This window comes from Balaenoptera acutorostrata, chromosome 16, assembly GCF_949987535.1.
Source record: "Balaenoptera acutorostrata chromosome 16, mBalAcu1.1, whole genome shotgun sequence".
NCBI classification, from domain to species: Eukaryota; Metazoa; Chordata; class Mammalia; order Artiodactyla; family Balaenopteridae; genus Balaenoptera; species Balaenoptera acutorostrata.
In genome coordinates this window covers 61039715-61055880 of record NC_080079.1, presented here as the reverse complement: position 1 = coordinate 61055880, position 16166 = coordinate 61039715, and the positions used below count along the sequence as shown (strand labels likewise).

At 35.3% G+C, this 16166-nt stretch overlaps 1 protein-coding gene across 7 annotated transcripts in view; it reads left to right on the top strand.

Annotated features, from left to right (window-relative positions):
- The window catches only part of ADK (adenosine kinase), a 506491-nt gene that overhangs the window by 263856 nt on the left and 226469 nt on the right, over nucleotides 1–16166 (top strand). For all 7 annotated transcript variants that reach the window (XM_057530669.1, XM_057530671.1, XM_007166572.3 and 4 more), the window contains one exon: nucleotides 15162–15334. In XM_057530669.1, the coding sequence (XP_057386652.1) occupies nucleotides 15162–15334 (173 nt within the window). The remainder of the gene's footprint in view (nucleotides 1–15161; nucleotides 15335–16166) is intronic.

Here is a 16166-nt window from a genome sequence, read left to right as displayed (position 1 = left end):
ATTTTTTTTTCCTTCATGGCATTTCTTGCAATTATTTTGTTTCTCTGTTTAATGTTTTTGTTTTGTTTGCTTTGCATTTGTTTGTTTGGGATCTCCGTGAAGCAGAGACTATGTCTAACTTGTTCAACTTTGTGTTTCAGTGCTAGCCAGGTGTCTGGCTCATAGACTTATTCAATAAATAGCTTTAGATTGGATTGACTGACTATATTAATGAACAAATGAACAAACAAAATGTTTACTTTATATGCCAGAGTAGCAGCCCTGGACATTACACCTAACTTAGATTTTAATTTAGTCTTGTTATTTTGATACTCCTTCCTTAATCAGCCATCGCATATTGCTGATTGTAAGATGGTCATACATGATTCTTTATCACTAGAAGAAAATTTCTTCCTTGAATTTCATTTAGTTATTAACATGTAGGCAAATCCTTATATTTCAGAAGGTAACTATAGTCATATAGTTATAGTACCTGTCACGGAGATGTGTCAAAGGAAATGTGAAGTAGCAGCTTTAAAGATGTCCCCTACTCCCACCCCTTTTTTCCCTTGAAGCTATTATCCTAAAGGAAGGAAGGGAAGAAAGAGAAATCTATGGTGTGAGTTCAGGTTTACTACTGTGTTTAAGAAAGGCCCCTGTTACCATGACAACAAATGCATGTATTTCAAGTGGAAAATTTTCAGCATAGGGGACTGATAAAATTATAGCATCCCTATTCTCTTAGTATAGAATTGCTCTTTGTCAAGTTAAAAAAAAAATTCTGAAATCCCCTATTAAAATTAATTTTTAAATGTTCCTATAATATTGTTTTAAAGTCATTTATTATGACTTAAAATTATACCAAAAGAATATACTTTCATAGATCTGTCATGCAGAAAGTTAAGCATTTGATTTGACATTAAAAATTACTTTTCTAATCTGTACTAGATCTTTGCTTAAATGGTAAATAGTTTACTGTATTGGGAGTTTTTGACAATAGAAAATGACCTGCCACTTTATAGATTCCTTTGCCTTAAATGCTAGCTAACTCCAGTGGAGGAAAGCTGTTAAGCTTTAAGTGCTCTGTCATATTTGCAGGCTTTTATAGTCGAAGAGAACAGCAGTGAGCAATGATGATGGAAAACGATGGAAGGTAGACTTAAAACACCATAAAACACAGATGATTGTGTGTAATGCCTTGAATTGAATCCTTTTTGAATGAAATGATCAGCCATATGTGCCACCCTTATGGACCCTGTAAGAAGAGGAGAAGAAATGTGCCCTGATGCTAACTGTGCATGAAATTGCAGTGTTAGGAGATATTGACCAGATGTTTCAATCTCAACAAATAGCTTGTTATGTGACTGAGTGAAAATATCTTTGCTGCTTTGATCACATACACCTTGAAGGAAGAGGTAATTTAATAGAAGCTGTCATAGTTCATCACTGTCAATAAACTTTGACTTGACCTTTGCCTTATGCTTTTGATGTTGCTGCTGATAAGTGTTGATGGGCAGATGTTTACTGCCTTGAGGGATTTTTCTTTTTATAAGGTGTATGCTAGAAATAGTAAAGGAGAAGGATTTTTCTCAATTCTTCTCTTGCTCTTTGGTTATAAGTTGGCATGTTTTTCTGTGGATTTTGTAGAATTTCTGGGCAAATGCATCTGAGTGACATTTTTACCTCTAAAGACCCACTGTGGGTTTTTCTCTAAAGGTTTCTTACTCTGCTCACCTCTCTGTCCCAGTTTTAATTGGCCACAGTAAGCTTCTGTGGAGATTTTTTTTTCTTATTTCATATACCGTACATTCTTCTGTTTTTTTCGTAGCTTGAAGTGATGGATCTCTTAGAAAATCACCGTAATTTCCTGACTTTTACACTTGAGGACAATGATAGCTAGAGAGATTAAGCTACTTATTCAAGGTCACATGGTTACTCTTTTCGAGGCCAGCTGTATTTCTGAGAACTGATGACACTCTTTCCAGTAAGATTTTCTTTACTTCCCTTTCTTGCCTATATCTAGAGTAGTGATTGAGAGTATACCTTCTAAAATCATACAGACTTGAGCCTGCCTCTGACATACTTTCCTCATCTGTAAAATTGGAATAGTAAGTATCTGCATTGTGTTTGGTGGTTCAGATTAGCTGAGATAACGTAGTAGGTAAAGAATTAGCAAATTGAAGTACTCAAAGTAAGTACTCACTAATTTAGCTCTTAATTATGTTTTTGTTTCTAACTCATCTTTGGTTAATTATAGTGTTTTTTAGCTGAACTTTTGGTTTATATTTGTTTTTGTTTTATAAATTTATTTATTTTTGTCTGAGTTGGGTCTTCGTTGCTACGCACGGGCTTTCTCTAGTTGTGGCTAGCAGGGGCTACTCTTAGTTGCGCACAGGCTTCTTCTCATTGCGGTGGTTTCTCTAGTTGCGGAGCACGGGCTCTAGGTGCACGGGCTTCAGTAGTTGTGGCTCGCGGGCCCTAGAGCGCAGGCTCAGTAGCTGTGGCGCAGGGACTTAGTTGCTCCGCGGCATGTGGGATCTTCCTGGACTAGGGCTTGAACCCATGTCCTCCGCATTGGGAGGAGGATTCTTAACCACTGCACCACCAGGGAAGCCCCTTATATTTGCTTTTCAATGCAGTTTTTCTGAAGTTGTCAGGGGGAAGGAAGTATTTAGACTATATGGGGAAAGTGAAAATGATTTTAGAAATTATTTTTAAATTATGGTAAATATATAGATAAATAAAATGTCCTTTAAACTAGAGCAGCCGTTGCTACCATCTCCTTTACTTTGAAGTTTCTTGAGGATTGTAGGGAAGGAAAAATTTTCCTTGACCCTCTTAGGGTCCTGGCTGGGTCTGAAAATTAAACTGATAAAACATACAAATTTATTTAGTATAAGTTTTATGTGACATGGGAGCCTTCATAAGGAAATGAAGACCCAAAGAAACAGTTTGACCTGAGTAGCTAGGTTCGATCAGAAATATGATATAGGTCAGAGTATGAAGCAAGTGTTAACTGGGGAAAACTTAGCAAGGTCTTTTTGTTAGGATTCTTCTGTGCATCCCTTTGTCTTTGGAGATAAATGTGCTCTTTTCCTGCAGATACTGTGAAGGCACCTCTCACGTGAGGGTTTTATGACCTGTATCAGGAGAGAAGGAGAGCGATGGGCAGAGGGACCTTTCTACTTCTGCCATTTTCTCAGATTCCTTTAGCCAGTATGCCATAATTTGGAGTAGTGTGTCCTACACCCCTTCAGCATTCTGCCATATATATTTACAACATCATTTCACTATGTAAGGGAATTTAACAATTTCAGTTAATGTTGTGGAAATGCTATATTGAATTCTGTTTCTGCAGACACTTTCTGGCAGGTTTTTTTTTTTTTTTTAATTATAGATCTCATTTCTCCTTATGAGATATCTTTATTCCAACCTAAAAGTGAGACTTCATTGTGCATAGCAAGAAACTTAAAGAAAAGATAGGCATGATTTTTAAAATCTTGGGAGAATTAGAAATAGAATATATATTATCCATTGGGTAGAAGTCTTGTTGCTTAAAGGCTTCTGTGGAAAGGCAGATTGAATAAAAAACTGAAGCCTGTTGTAGCACCATATTCAGGTGCTGTGTTATTTTTTATCACCTAATTTTGGAGACTTTTGGAAATAAATCTAGGCTACTTATTTTTGATAGCCAAAGAAATTGAGTAACAATTTCAGTTAATATAAGTTGTTTAAAAAACATAACATACAGTATTTTCTAATTTAGATAAATAGCTTTGGATCAATGGTTTTCTTGGTTAATTTGGTGCAGTCCTATTAGAAAGAAAAAGGCGTCCACCCTAGCTATAGCTGTATTCTCCCTATACCATTCTTCCTCCCCCCTCCTTCCTCTCTGGCGTGAGTGGCCTAATCCCTTTTAGGAATCTGATCAAATTCGTGAATCTTCTCCTCTGAAAAATACATAAAAATTTCCTTACATTTCAGGGAGTTAATGGATTCCCTGCTTCCTCTCACATATACCTTGCCCTGATTGGGGCCCACAGACATTGTACAGGCTACAAATCTCCTTAGAAAATAAAATTCAAACTCCTTCCTAGTATTCTAAATATTTAACAGTTTGCCTTAGAAATAATAGTGTTATTGCTACTCATATAATAATTACAATAGTAGTAATTATAAGAATAGTTAAAATTTATTCTGTGCCAACCTTATGCCAGGTCTTCTGCTGAACCTTTAACCTGGACTAATGGTTATATTATTAATGATATCTCCATGTGGACTATATCCAGTTTGCATTTATCGTGTGCTTTAGAAAATATTGTATCTTTAGAATACAAATTGGAAGAAGAGATTATAAGCATTTTGATTCTAACACCTTATTTATGTTCATTCATTGCATTTATAAGGTATCAGAATCCTTTTTGGAATACTGAATTTATTTTTAGTTCTTTAATTCCAGTACTCTCTTTTTTGCTTCTGAGCCTCTTTGTCATTCTTCTTGCATGGAAAATTAACTATCCCACCCAACACCCACCATGTCCCTTAATTCCTACAAATTTCAGTTTGGACACAGGTTCTCATATTTCCCTTAGGAGATCTTCTTTGGTCACTCTCCAAAGTCTAAGGTACTTGCTACTCCCATGTGCTGCAATAACATTCTCATTCTCTCTCTCTCTGTCTCTCTTGCTCTTGTTACCTGTCTATCTATCTGTCTATCTAAATAGATAGGGTGTGAAGAGAATCCAGGCTGGGGAACACTCAAGAATGGGGAGAAGAAAACAAGCCTACAAAAGAGATAGAGAAATGTTTCTTTATCTATTATTTACTACAGTAATGTCCAACAGATGGTAAGTGATCAAAAAATATTTATGGAATGAGTTAAATGACGTTACACTAAAATTTATTTTTATCATATCTCAGTGCCCTGTTATTATCAGCTGCAGCAGCACTCTTTAATAGGCACTACTTTAGGCACTTTGCTTGCATTATCTTATTCAAGTCTCACAATAATTCTGCAAGGAATATAATTTCTCACAGAGTATATAATTTATCATCCCATGACTAGATGAATTTACATATATCTGAGTCTAAAGTTTTTTTTTTTTCTAGTAGGCCAAAGTTTCCCAAAATCTCTTCTGAGCAATAGATGTTAACAGGTATTTAACAACAAAAATAACTAAAAAACTATTGCTGGGATAATAGTAGGATTATTGGGAATCAATTTTACTAATAGGATGCATGCCAGCAGGTGAAAATGGAGCAGTTTTGGCAGGAAAGGAGGCTAACGTTACTAGTTACTGAGGGAGAATGGATTCTTAATAGTATTTATGAAAATTTTCTGTTTCACCCTGACTCACTTGTTAGCTTAGCCGTCATCTGAGAGAATCAATCCTTTAAGCTTTGTGATATATGCTCTTGTCCTAACCAACTACTTCAGTTTTGATTTCCTCATCACCCTTTGCAATCTGCTTGTTCCTGTTATTTCCCAGTTTTGACATTTAATTTCTTTTAGTTGTGCTTTACAGTTTTCTTGAAATGCCTCATTGGGTTTTCTTGTATAAAATTTCTTAGACTTATCTTGCAATTATTTTAGTATCTAGGTGTCATTATTATTCTGTTACAGATTGAATTAAAGTACATAGCATTATTTTAGAAGTGGCTGGTTCTTGAGCATCATTGTCATTTATATTGTCCTAAATATTGCATTTAGGTGACAAAGTGGAAATTCATCTGGAAGGTGAAGTTAATATTAATAGAAATCTTTCCATATGTTGTTAAAGACTCTTGATGTGAAGCTCAAAATGTGAAGCTCATTTTTTCAGCCCCTGTTTAAATTCAGTTGTAAATTTTCTCCTCCTGGTTTCTTACCTTAATGAGGTATCATCTCTTATCACCTAACTTCTTTGCTCAAAAACCCTCCTGTGCACCCTTCTATCTACAGAATGCCACCTAAACTTCTTTAAGTGGTATTTAATGATCTGGCATAGATCTTTTCTCCATTAGTCTCTTCCCTCACACATAGTGCTCTGTCATACTCCTAACTGACAAATGTTTATTTTCCTTTATTTCTCTTTCTTATTATTTTTGTTAACACTATACTTCTTTTATTTCTCAAACTGTGTGCTAAGGCCTCTTCACTGCAGACCCACTTTGGTTCCTTAGGATATTTTAAATTTTCTAGGGAAACAGTGACATCTGTCAGGTACAGCACAAACCACTAACTTCAGATATTTTCATTTTAAAATTAGGTTGCTACATTCCTTTTGGTGATCATATACTTTGTAAAACTGGGTTTCTGTGATTAGAAAAAATAAGCACTGCTCAGAAATCAATGTAAGACAGGAAATGAGGGTGGTGGTGACCAGCCTGATTCCAAGGTTTGAGAATTTTGCAGTGCTAGACAAGTACTAAATTGTTAGGAAATAAATACTTAAGTTGTTTAGAACTAACTACTTAATAAATAGAATTTCTTTTGCCTTAGGGACACCATGATAAAATTCATAACACAGTACAGGAGGCATGTGCTCTATGCTTCTACTTTCTTTCCAGTTCATAGCCATTTTTAAAAATTATACCTATCCTTCAAAGACTACTCGATAATGTCACCTGTCTCTGGAAGCCTTTTCTGATCCCCCCAGCTGCAATTAATCTCCCTCCTGGGTGTTTTCTGATAACATTGTAGCTTTACTATTGCTGTTAAAATTGAATGCAACTAATTCATTTATTTGTTTAAAGTTAACAGTAATGGCTTTCTGGTTCTCTATTTAGGTGTAGTTACTTACAGTATAGTGAGAGCCCTTTCATCCTCTGTGTAAAAGTGAAACAACTATATTATTAGGTAGCATTTACTGAACTAGAGTGCATGTCTTGATAGTCTGTTTCTAATTCTTAAGCATCTTTACAAGATCACAGGTTATATATACACATTTTATATTTGAAGAAATTGGAATTTAGCAATGTTGGTTTCTGTCACACTGACATACCTCCTAACCTTTGGCTATTCTAGTTACTTCTCCTTTTACTGTTGATAGAATCAGCTTTTTGATATCCGCAAAAATCCTATTGAGATTTTGACTGGGGTTTGCAGTGACTCTATGAATCTATTAGGGGAGAATTGCTGTTTTAAGAATATTAAGTTTTCGGGAATTCCCTGGCAGTCCAGCGGTTAGGACTCCGCGCTTTGACTGCTGAGGGCCCAGGTTCAGTCTCTGGTTAGGGAACTGAGATCTTGCAAACTGCGTAGGACAGCCCCCCAAAAAAAACAAAAAAAAAAGAGTATTGAGTTTTCCAATTCATACACATAGGCTCTCCATTTATATAGGTGGGGTTTTTTTTTTCCCCCTCAGCAAACGTATATAGTGTTCTGTGCATAGGTCTTGCACGTGTTTTCTTAAATTTTTCCCAGTATGTTTCATTTTTTGATGTTATTATAGATGACACTGTTTTCTTAATTTTAATTTTCAACTGTTCCTTGGTAGTATATAGAATCACATTAGATTTTTTCTTGAGCCCTGAGACCTTGATAAACTGACTTTCTAATCCTGGAGCATTTATATAAGATTCTTTGTGATCTCATATATTCCGTAAGCATGCACAGATCGGTCCCCAGCCAAAGCCTCAAGAGTTACTCTATATGGATTTCAGCTCATTCCTCTCTGAAACTCTTTTTTGCCATTTCCAGTCTCCTGACTCCTTGAACACTTATCTCTGTCTGCTTAATTCAGTGAGAATGCCAGGCTCTGTTTGGCTTCTTCCTCCCTGCACCACAGTCTGGAAATGGCCTCCTGGCAGAGAGTCTGCATGATGTCAGGGCTCACCTTCTGTCTTTTCTATCAGAGATTACAGTCCAGTTCTGCCTGTTGGCCAATGTCTGAAAATTCTGTAGTCGTTCCCTTTGGCTTTTCTTTTTAGTTATTCAGAACACAGGGGTAGTTCTGGACCCTGCTACTCCCTCAGGGCTAGACTGGAAGTTAAAGATAGGTGTTTAACGATGTTATGTCCTTATATAAGCAAAGAAAAGTTGGGCAGTTTGTTTTACCTAAAAAAAGGCAGCATAATCAGGTTATGAACAAAGTTGAATCTCTTTTCTAGAGAATCTGACAATGTAAAGATTTTGATTTCATATTAGGGACACTGTCATTTTCATCATTTTTTTCTCTAGTATACATGTATTAAATGTTTACTGATCGCATGTCAGAAGGGTAGGAAACAGATTGGTCACGTGTTGGTAACATTGTGTTTGAGACAAAGTTGGTGTACTACAGTTTTAACAGAATTTAAATTATTTATACCTCCTTAGGTAGGTTTATTCCTAGGTATTTTATTCTTTTTGTTGCAGTGTGAATGGGATTGTTTCCTTAATTTCTCTTTCTGATCTTTCCTTGTTAGTGTATAGGTATGCAAGAGATTTCTGTGCATTAATTTTGTATCCTGCAACTTTACCAAGTTCATTGATTAGCTCTAGTAGTTTTCTGGTGGCATCTTTAGGAATATCTCTGTATAGTATCATGTCATCTGCAAACAGTGACAGTTTTACTTCTTCTTTTCCAATTTGTATTCCTCTATTTCTTTTTCTTCTCTGATTGCCTATACTCAGAAAGCTGTAAGACACTGATGAAAGAAATCAAAGTTAACACAAACAGATGGAGAGATATACCATGTTCTTGGATTGGAAAAATCAATATTGTGACAATGACTTTACTACCCAAAGCAATCTACAGATTCAACACAATCCCCATCAAATTACCAATGACATTTTTTACAGAACTAGAACAAAAAAACCTTAAAAATTTGTATGGAGACACAAAAGACCCCGAGTAGCCAAAGCAATCTTGAGGGAGAAAAATGGAGCTGGAGGAATCAGACTCCCTGACTTCAGACTGTACTACAAAGTTACAGTAATCAAGACAGTATGGTACTGGCACAAAAACAGAAATACAGTTCACTGGAACAGGATAGAAATCCCAGAGATAAACCCACGCACCTATGGTCAACTAATCTATAACAAAGGAGGCAAGGATATACAATGGAGAAAAACCAGTCTCTTCAATAAGTGGTGCTGGGAAAACTGGACAGCTACATATAAAAGAATGAAATTAGAACACTCCCTAACACCATACACAAAAATAAGCTCAAAATGGATTAAAGACCTAAATGTAAGACCAGACACTATAAAACTCTTCAACAAAAACATAGGAAGAACACTCTTTGACATAAATCACAGCAAGATCCTTTTTGACCTACCTCCTAGAGAATTGGAAATAAAAACAAAAATAAACAAATGGGACCTAATGAAACTTAAAAGCTTTTGCACAGCAAAGGAAACTATAAACAAGATGAAAAGACAGCCCTCGGAATGGGAGAAAATATTTTCAAATGAATCAATGGACAAAGGTTTAATATCCAAAATACATAAACAGCTCATGCAGCTCAGTATTAAAAAAAAAAACAACCCAATCCAAAAATGGGCAGAAGACCTAAACAGACATTTCTCCAAAGAAGACATACAGATGGCCAAGAGGCACATGAAAAGCTGCTCAACATCACTAATTGTTAGAGAAATGCAAATCAAAACTACATGAGGTATCACCTCACAACGGTCAGAATGGGCATCATCAGAAAATCTACAAACAACAAATGCTGGAGAGGGTGTGGAGAAAAGGGAACCCTGTTACTAAGTGAGAGTGGCATGGACATATATACACTACCAAATGTAAAATAGATAGCTAGTGGGAAGCAGCCACATAGCACAGGGAGATCAGCTCTGTGCATTTTGACCACGTAGACGGGTGGGATAGGGAGCGTGGGAGGGAGACGCAAGAGGGAGAAGATATGGGGATATATATATATGTATAGCTGATTCACTTTGTTATAAAGCAGAAACTAACCCACCATTGTAAAGCAATTATACTCCAATAAAGGTGTTAAAAAAAAAAAAAAAAAGGGAACCCTCTTGCACTATTGATGGGAATATGAATTGATACAGCCACTATGGAGGACAGTATGGAGGTTCATTAAAAAACTAAAAATAGAATTACCATATGACCCTACTATGGGCATATGGTAATTTGACTGGGCATATACCCAGAGAAAACCATAATTCAAAAAGACACATGCACCCCAATGTTCATGGTAGCACTCTTTACAATAGCCAGGTCACGGAAGCAACCTAAATGCCCATTAACAGACAAATGGATAAAGAAGATGTGGTATGTATATACAATGGAATATTACTCGGCCCTAAAAAGGAACGAAATTGGTTCATTTGTAGAGACGTGGATGGATCTCTAGACTGTAATACAGGGTGAAGTAAGTCAGAAAGAGAAAAACAAATATCATATATTAACGCATATATGTGGAACCTAGAAAAATGGTACAGATGAGCCGGTTTGCAGGGCAGAAATACAGACACAGATGTAGAGAACAAAGGTATGGACACCAAGGGGGGAAAGTGGGGGGGGGGTTGATGAATTGGGTGATTGGGATTGATATATATACACTAATATGCATAAAATAGATAACTAATAAGAACCTGCTGTATAAAAAATAATAATAAAATAAAATTAAAAAAATTTTTTTAAATTATTTATAAACTTTTTTAAAATTTATATTTTTAATATTTTTGAACTTTCTCGATTACAACATCTTGATTTATTCAGCTAGATTACTGAGTACTTTGAACAGTGAACATTGCTTCTGTTTCTTTAGTGTGTCTGCTTTGGCTTACTAAACTTTCATTTTAGATTGACTAACTTTTGAGTGGAAATCACTGATCAAGAGTAAAGGTATCATACTTTGTTAGTATGCTGATAATCAGATATTTCCAGAATGTTAGCCAGTTTCCTGTGATGCAATACTCAATAGTGGAATTACAACAACCTGCTTAATAGTTCTATTATTTGTCCATTTTTTTGTCTTGCAGGTTCAAGTAGTATTGATTTGTAAAGGAAACATTTCAATTCATTTAAATCCTGCTTATGGGAGGGTTGAAAGTCAGATTTAAGCCCGATAGTTAGTTGATATAGCCCTTTTTTTCAGACTAGTTAGAACATGTGAACTTTGATTATAATTAGGCTGAGTTACATTATAATAACGTCACTTTCACTGATGTTTCCTTTTATTTTGATGGCATTTTAAGTTATTTTAATAATCATAGTAAAATTTGCTATTGACTTTGCCTTTTTTTATTTTACTACCTAAAGCACACATGGTTCATCATTTAACCATGCTTCTACATGAATAAAAGTAAATTATAGAACAACATACAGGTATTTTCTACTGTTAAATGTATTATTTACCTAAGCATGGTTTAAAGGATTTAAAAGCTATTAGGTATGGATATTGATGCATTTTAAGATATTAACTGCTTCATGTGATGGACTCATTTTAATAAATTGATTGATAATATTAAAGACTGAATAAGCTAATTTTAAATTATTGTTATTTTTAAATGGAATGTTTGATTTCATTACAATATCTTTAACCCATCCTATAATTTTGAAAATTTTCTAACTTACATAGAAGTATAAAAAACAGTAAAAGGAACTTCTGTATACCTGTCATAGATCTACCAATTTTCATTTTATTTTATTTTATTGTTTTTTTTTTATTTTTTAACATCTTTATTGGAGTATAATTGCTTTACAATGGTGGTTAGTTTCTGCTTTATAACAAAGTGAATCAGCTATACATATCATATATCCCCATATCTCCTCCCTCTTGCATCTCCCTCCCATCCTCTCTATCCCACCCCTCTAGGTGGTCACAAAGCACCGAGCTGATCTCCCTGTGCTATGCTGCTGCTTCCCACTAGCTGTCTGTTTTACATTTGGTAGTATACGTATGTCCATGCCACTGTCACTTCATCCCAACTTACACTTCCCCCTCCCCGTGTCCTCAAGTCCCTTCTCTACGTCTGCATTTTTACTCCTGTCCTGCCCCTAGGTTCTTCAGAACCATTTTTTGTTGTTGTTGTTGATATTAAAGATTCCATATATATGTGTTAGCATACGGTATTTGTTTTTCTCTTTCTGACTTACTTCACTCTGTATGACAGACTCTAGGTCCATCCACCTCACTACAAATAACTCAATTTCGTTTCTTTTTATGGCTGAGTAATATTCCATTGTATATATGTGCCACATCTTTATCCATTCATCTGTCAATGGACACTTAGGTTGCTTCCATGTCCTGGCTATTGTAAATAGAGCTGCAGTGGACATTGTGGTACATGACTGTTTTTGAATTATGATTTTCTCAGGGTATATGCCCAGTAGTGGGATTGCTGGGTCATATGGTAGTTCTATTTTTAGTTTTTTAAGGAATCTCCATACTGTCCTCCATAGTGGCTGTATCAATTTACATTCCCACCAACAGTGCAAGAGGGTTCCGTTTTCTCCACACCCTCTCCAGCATTTATTGTTTGTAGATTTTTTGATGATGGCCATTCTGACTAGTGTGAGGTGATACCTCATTGTAGTTTTGATTTGCATTTCTCTAATGGTTAATGATATTGAGCATCCTTTCATGTGTTTGTTGGTGATCTGTATATCTTCTTTGGACAAATGTCTATTTATGTCTTCTGCCATTTATGGATTGGGTGGTTTGTTTTTTTGATATTGAGCTACATGAGCTGCTTGTAAATTTTGGAGATTAGTCCTTTGTCAGTTGCTTCGTTTGCAAATATTTTCTCCCATTCCGAGGGTTGTCTTTTCATCTTTATTATGGTTTCCTTTGCTGTGCCAAAGCTTTTAAGTTTCATCAGGTCCCATTTTATTTTTGTTTTTACTTCCATTTCTCTAGGAGGTGGGTCAAAAAGGATCTTGTTGTGATTTATGACATAGAGTGTTCTGCCTATGTTTTCTCTAAGAGTTTTACAGTGTCTGGCCTTACATTCAGGTCTTTAATCCATTTTGAGTTTATTTTTGTGTATGGTGTTAGGGAGTGTTCTAGTTTCATTCTTTTACATGTAGCTGTCCCGTTTTCCCAGCACCACTTTGAAGAGGCTGTCTTTTCTCCATTGTATACTCTTGCCTCCTTTATCGAAGACAAGGTGACCATATGTGTGTGGGTTTATCTCTCGGCCTTCTATCCTGTTCCATTGATCTATATTTCTCTTTTTGTGCCAGTACCATATTGTCTTGATTACTGTATCTTGGTAGTATAGTTTGAAGTCAGTGAGCCTGATTCCTCCAGCTCCATTTTTCTTTCTCAAGATTGCTTTGGCTGTTCAGGGTCTTTTGTGTTTCCATACAAATTGTGAAATTTTATGTTCTAGTTCTGTGAAAAATGCCACTGGATCTACCAGTTTTTAGCATTTCAACATTTGCTTTCTCTTTCTTTATATAAATAAATATATATATATTTTTTCCCCTGAACAATTTGAAGTATTTATCCTCTATTTAAGAAATTTAGAATTTATACAATCCTGTTTTCTGATATATTATAGATATTCCAATCTCAGTGATTATTCTAATAGTCTTTTATAGCTGTTTGATTTTATTCTCAGTCCAGCATCTAGTAATGATTACATGTTGCATTTATTTGTTGTATTTCAAATGGCTTTTCTTGTTCTTTTTTAAATTGTTGTGTTGTATTCCATTGATTGAATTTATCATATTTTATTCAACCAGTCTTCTATGGATGGACATTTTGTTTCCAACATTTTGCCATTACAAATAATGTCTCAAAGAATACTTCTGTATATGTTGTTTTATATTTGTGGACATGTATCTTCAGGATAAATCCCTAGATGTAGAATTGGACTACTGGATCATCAGTTACTGTATCTTTATCTTACAGATTTCTCTTTGTTACCTTTTGTTACTTTCCTCATCCCTTTAACACTAAATATACATGCATTTCTTTTATACTCCAGATATTTGGAAGTAATGTAAGATTTTGTTATCTTTTGACTTTGCATATTGAGTATTTTGCTAAAAAGTCCTAGAAAAAAATAGATGCTGTTTACAATAACTAATACAAGTATTAGAAACCTCAGGAATTTCAGCCTAATTATAAAAGATAACATACCAGTGAAAAGTATGCATTTTAAAATAAATACACTGTGATTAATTTATAGCAAAGAAATTAAAGTTTTATGAGACTAATGAATTAGAATTTTTAATACTGTTTATTTCTGAATAAATAAGTTGTTTGTTTATTTATTTATTTATTTATTTTTGGCTTCGTTGGGTCTTCATTGCTGCGCGAGGGCTTTCTCTAGTTGCAGCGAGCGAGAGCTACTCTTCGTTGCAGTGCGTGGACTTCTCATTGCGGTGGCTTCTCTTGTTGTGGAGCATGGGCTGTAGGTGCGCGGGCTTCAGTAGTTGTGGAGCACGGGCTCAGTAGTTGTGGCTCGTGTGCTGTAGAACACAGGCTTAGTAGTTGTGGCGCTCAGGCTTGGTTGCTCCACAGCATGTGGGGTCTTCCCAGACCAGGGCTTGAACCCGTGTCCCCTGAATTGGCAGGCGGATTCTTAACCACTGCGCCACTGGTGAAGTCCAATAACTTGTTTTTAAAACAACTTATTAAACATGAACGTAGTTTAGCATATATATATGTGTGTATATATACACACACACACATATATATATGAAGTACAATAATAGTGACAACCACAGCTAATATACATCATCTTACATCATCTACTTTGTGCCTGGTACCATAATGCATATACATTAACTTAAATTACTTAATTTATTCCCCAACAGCTTTATGAGGTGTATTTATAATTATTTTCCTCATTTACATATGAGGACAATGAGGCATAGAAATGTTAAGTGACATGGTCTTACTTATGCAGCTAATTAGTGGCAGAGGCAAGATTTGAACCCACACAGTATTCAGTATAGATTCTGGGCTTTTAATGACAGCACTTCACTACTTCTTTTGGACTCAGTATTATTTTTCTGTATCAAGCCAGTATTGACCTAAGGTCTGTATGACTTTGAGTTCTTAACCACTGTGTTCTCTTTCTTTCCCTGAAGGAAGTATAATAAGATTTTATGTGGTTGTTATATCAAATTTGTTATCATAAGTGGTGATACAGGATTGAAATTCCATTCCTAACAGCCACAGCTGCTAACAAAGCAACCCTTTTATGACACCATCCTTGGCAGAATACTGAACTATGTGTACCATTTTTCTGACCCATTAAAATTATTTATGTTCCTATTTTTCAGTGGATGATTCAGCAGCCACACAAAGCAGCAACATTTTTTGGATGCATCGGGATAGATAAATTTGGGGAGATCCTGAAGAAAAAAGCTGCCGAAGCCCATGTGGACGCTCATTACTATGAACAGAATGAGCAACCAACAGGAACTTGTGCTGCATGCATCACTGGTGGCAACAGGTCAGTGCTATTTCAAGGGAAGCACTGTACTAATTGACTGTTTAACCACTTTTAAAATCTGAATTCAAATCTGAGTTTGGAATTTAGACCTCATGTTTGTAATTGATTTTAATGTTTAATAAACTCTTCTTCCTAGTATCACGTTTCCTTAAAAATTTTTTTTTTTACCTTTCTTGAACCTGTTGTTATCTTCATGAAGCGTAATGAAATGAAAATTTTGAGATTATCTAGTCCAGCCTCTACTTTTTATAATTAGGGTCAGAAAAGGAGCGCATTTTATTCAGTGTTTTGTAGCTAGGTTCTTGCCGAACTGGCATTAGGAAGAATGTTCTTTTCAACATATCCTGAGATTGGAATATTAAAATACATATATACACATATATATTTTTTAACATATATAAAATATTACATTATATCCAGCCTCATATAAATTAGGTCATCTAAAGCATTTCTGGCGAACAGTCGTCTGTCCATACTAAACAACTTCCGTCGTGGGTAATGCACCACTCAAAAAACAATCTATTACATTTCTGTACAACTTTGCTTATCAGAAAGTTTTTCTTTGTGTGAACTTGGACTCTGTCTCTCAGAACCTTCCATGCATTGCTTTTTTTGGTGCCTTTTGCAGCTACATGGAGGTATATCTTCAGTACATTCATGCTTTGCTAACATCATTATTAGCATACTGCTTATCAGCATGGGCTTTTTTCTCCTTTGGAAAGGAAAAAAAATAATTTTCCTAGTTATTATATTGTTAGAATCACCAAAGATGATCTCTTTTAAAATGGTGATTTACTAGATACTTTACATCCCTTATAGCTAAAAATATTGT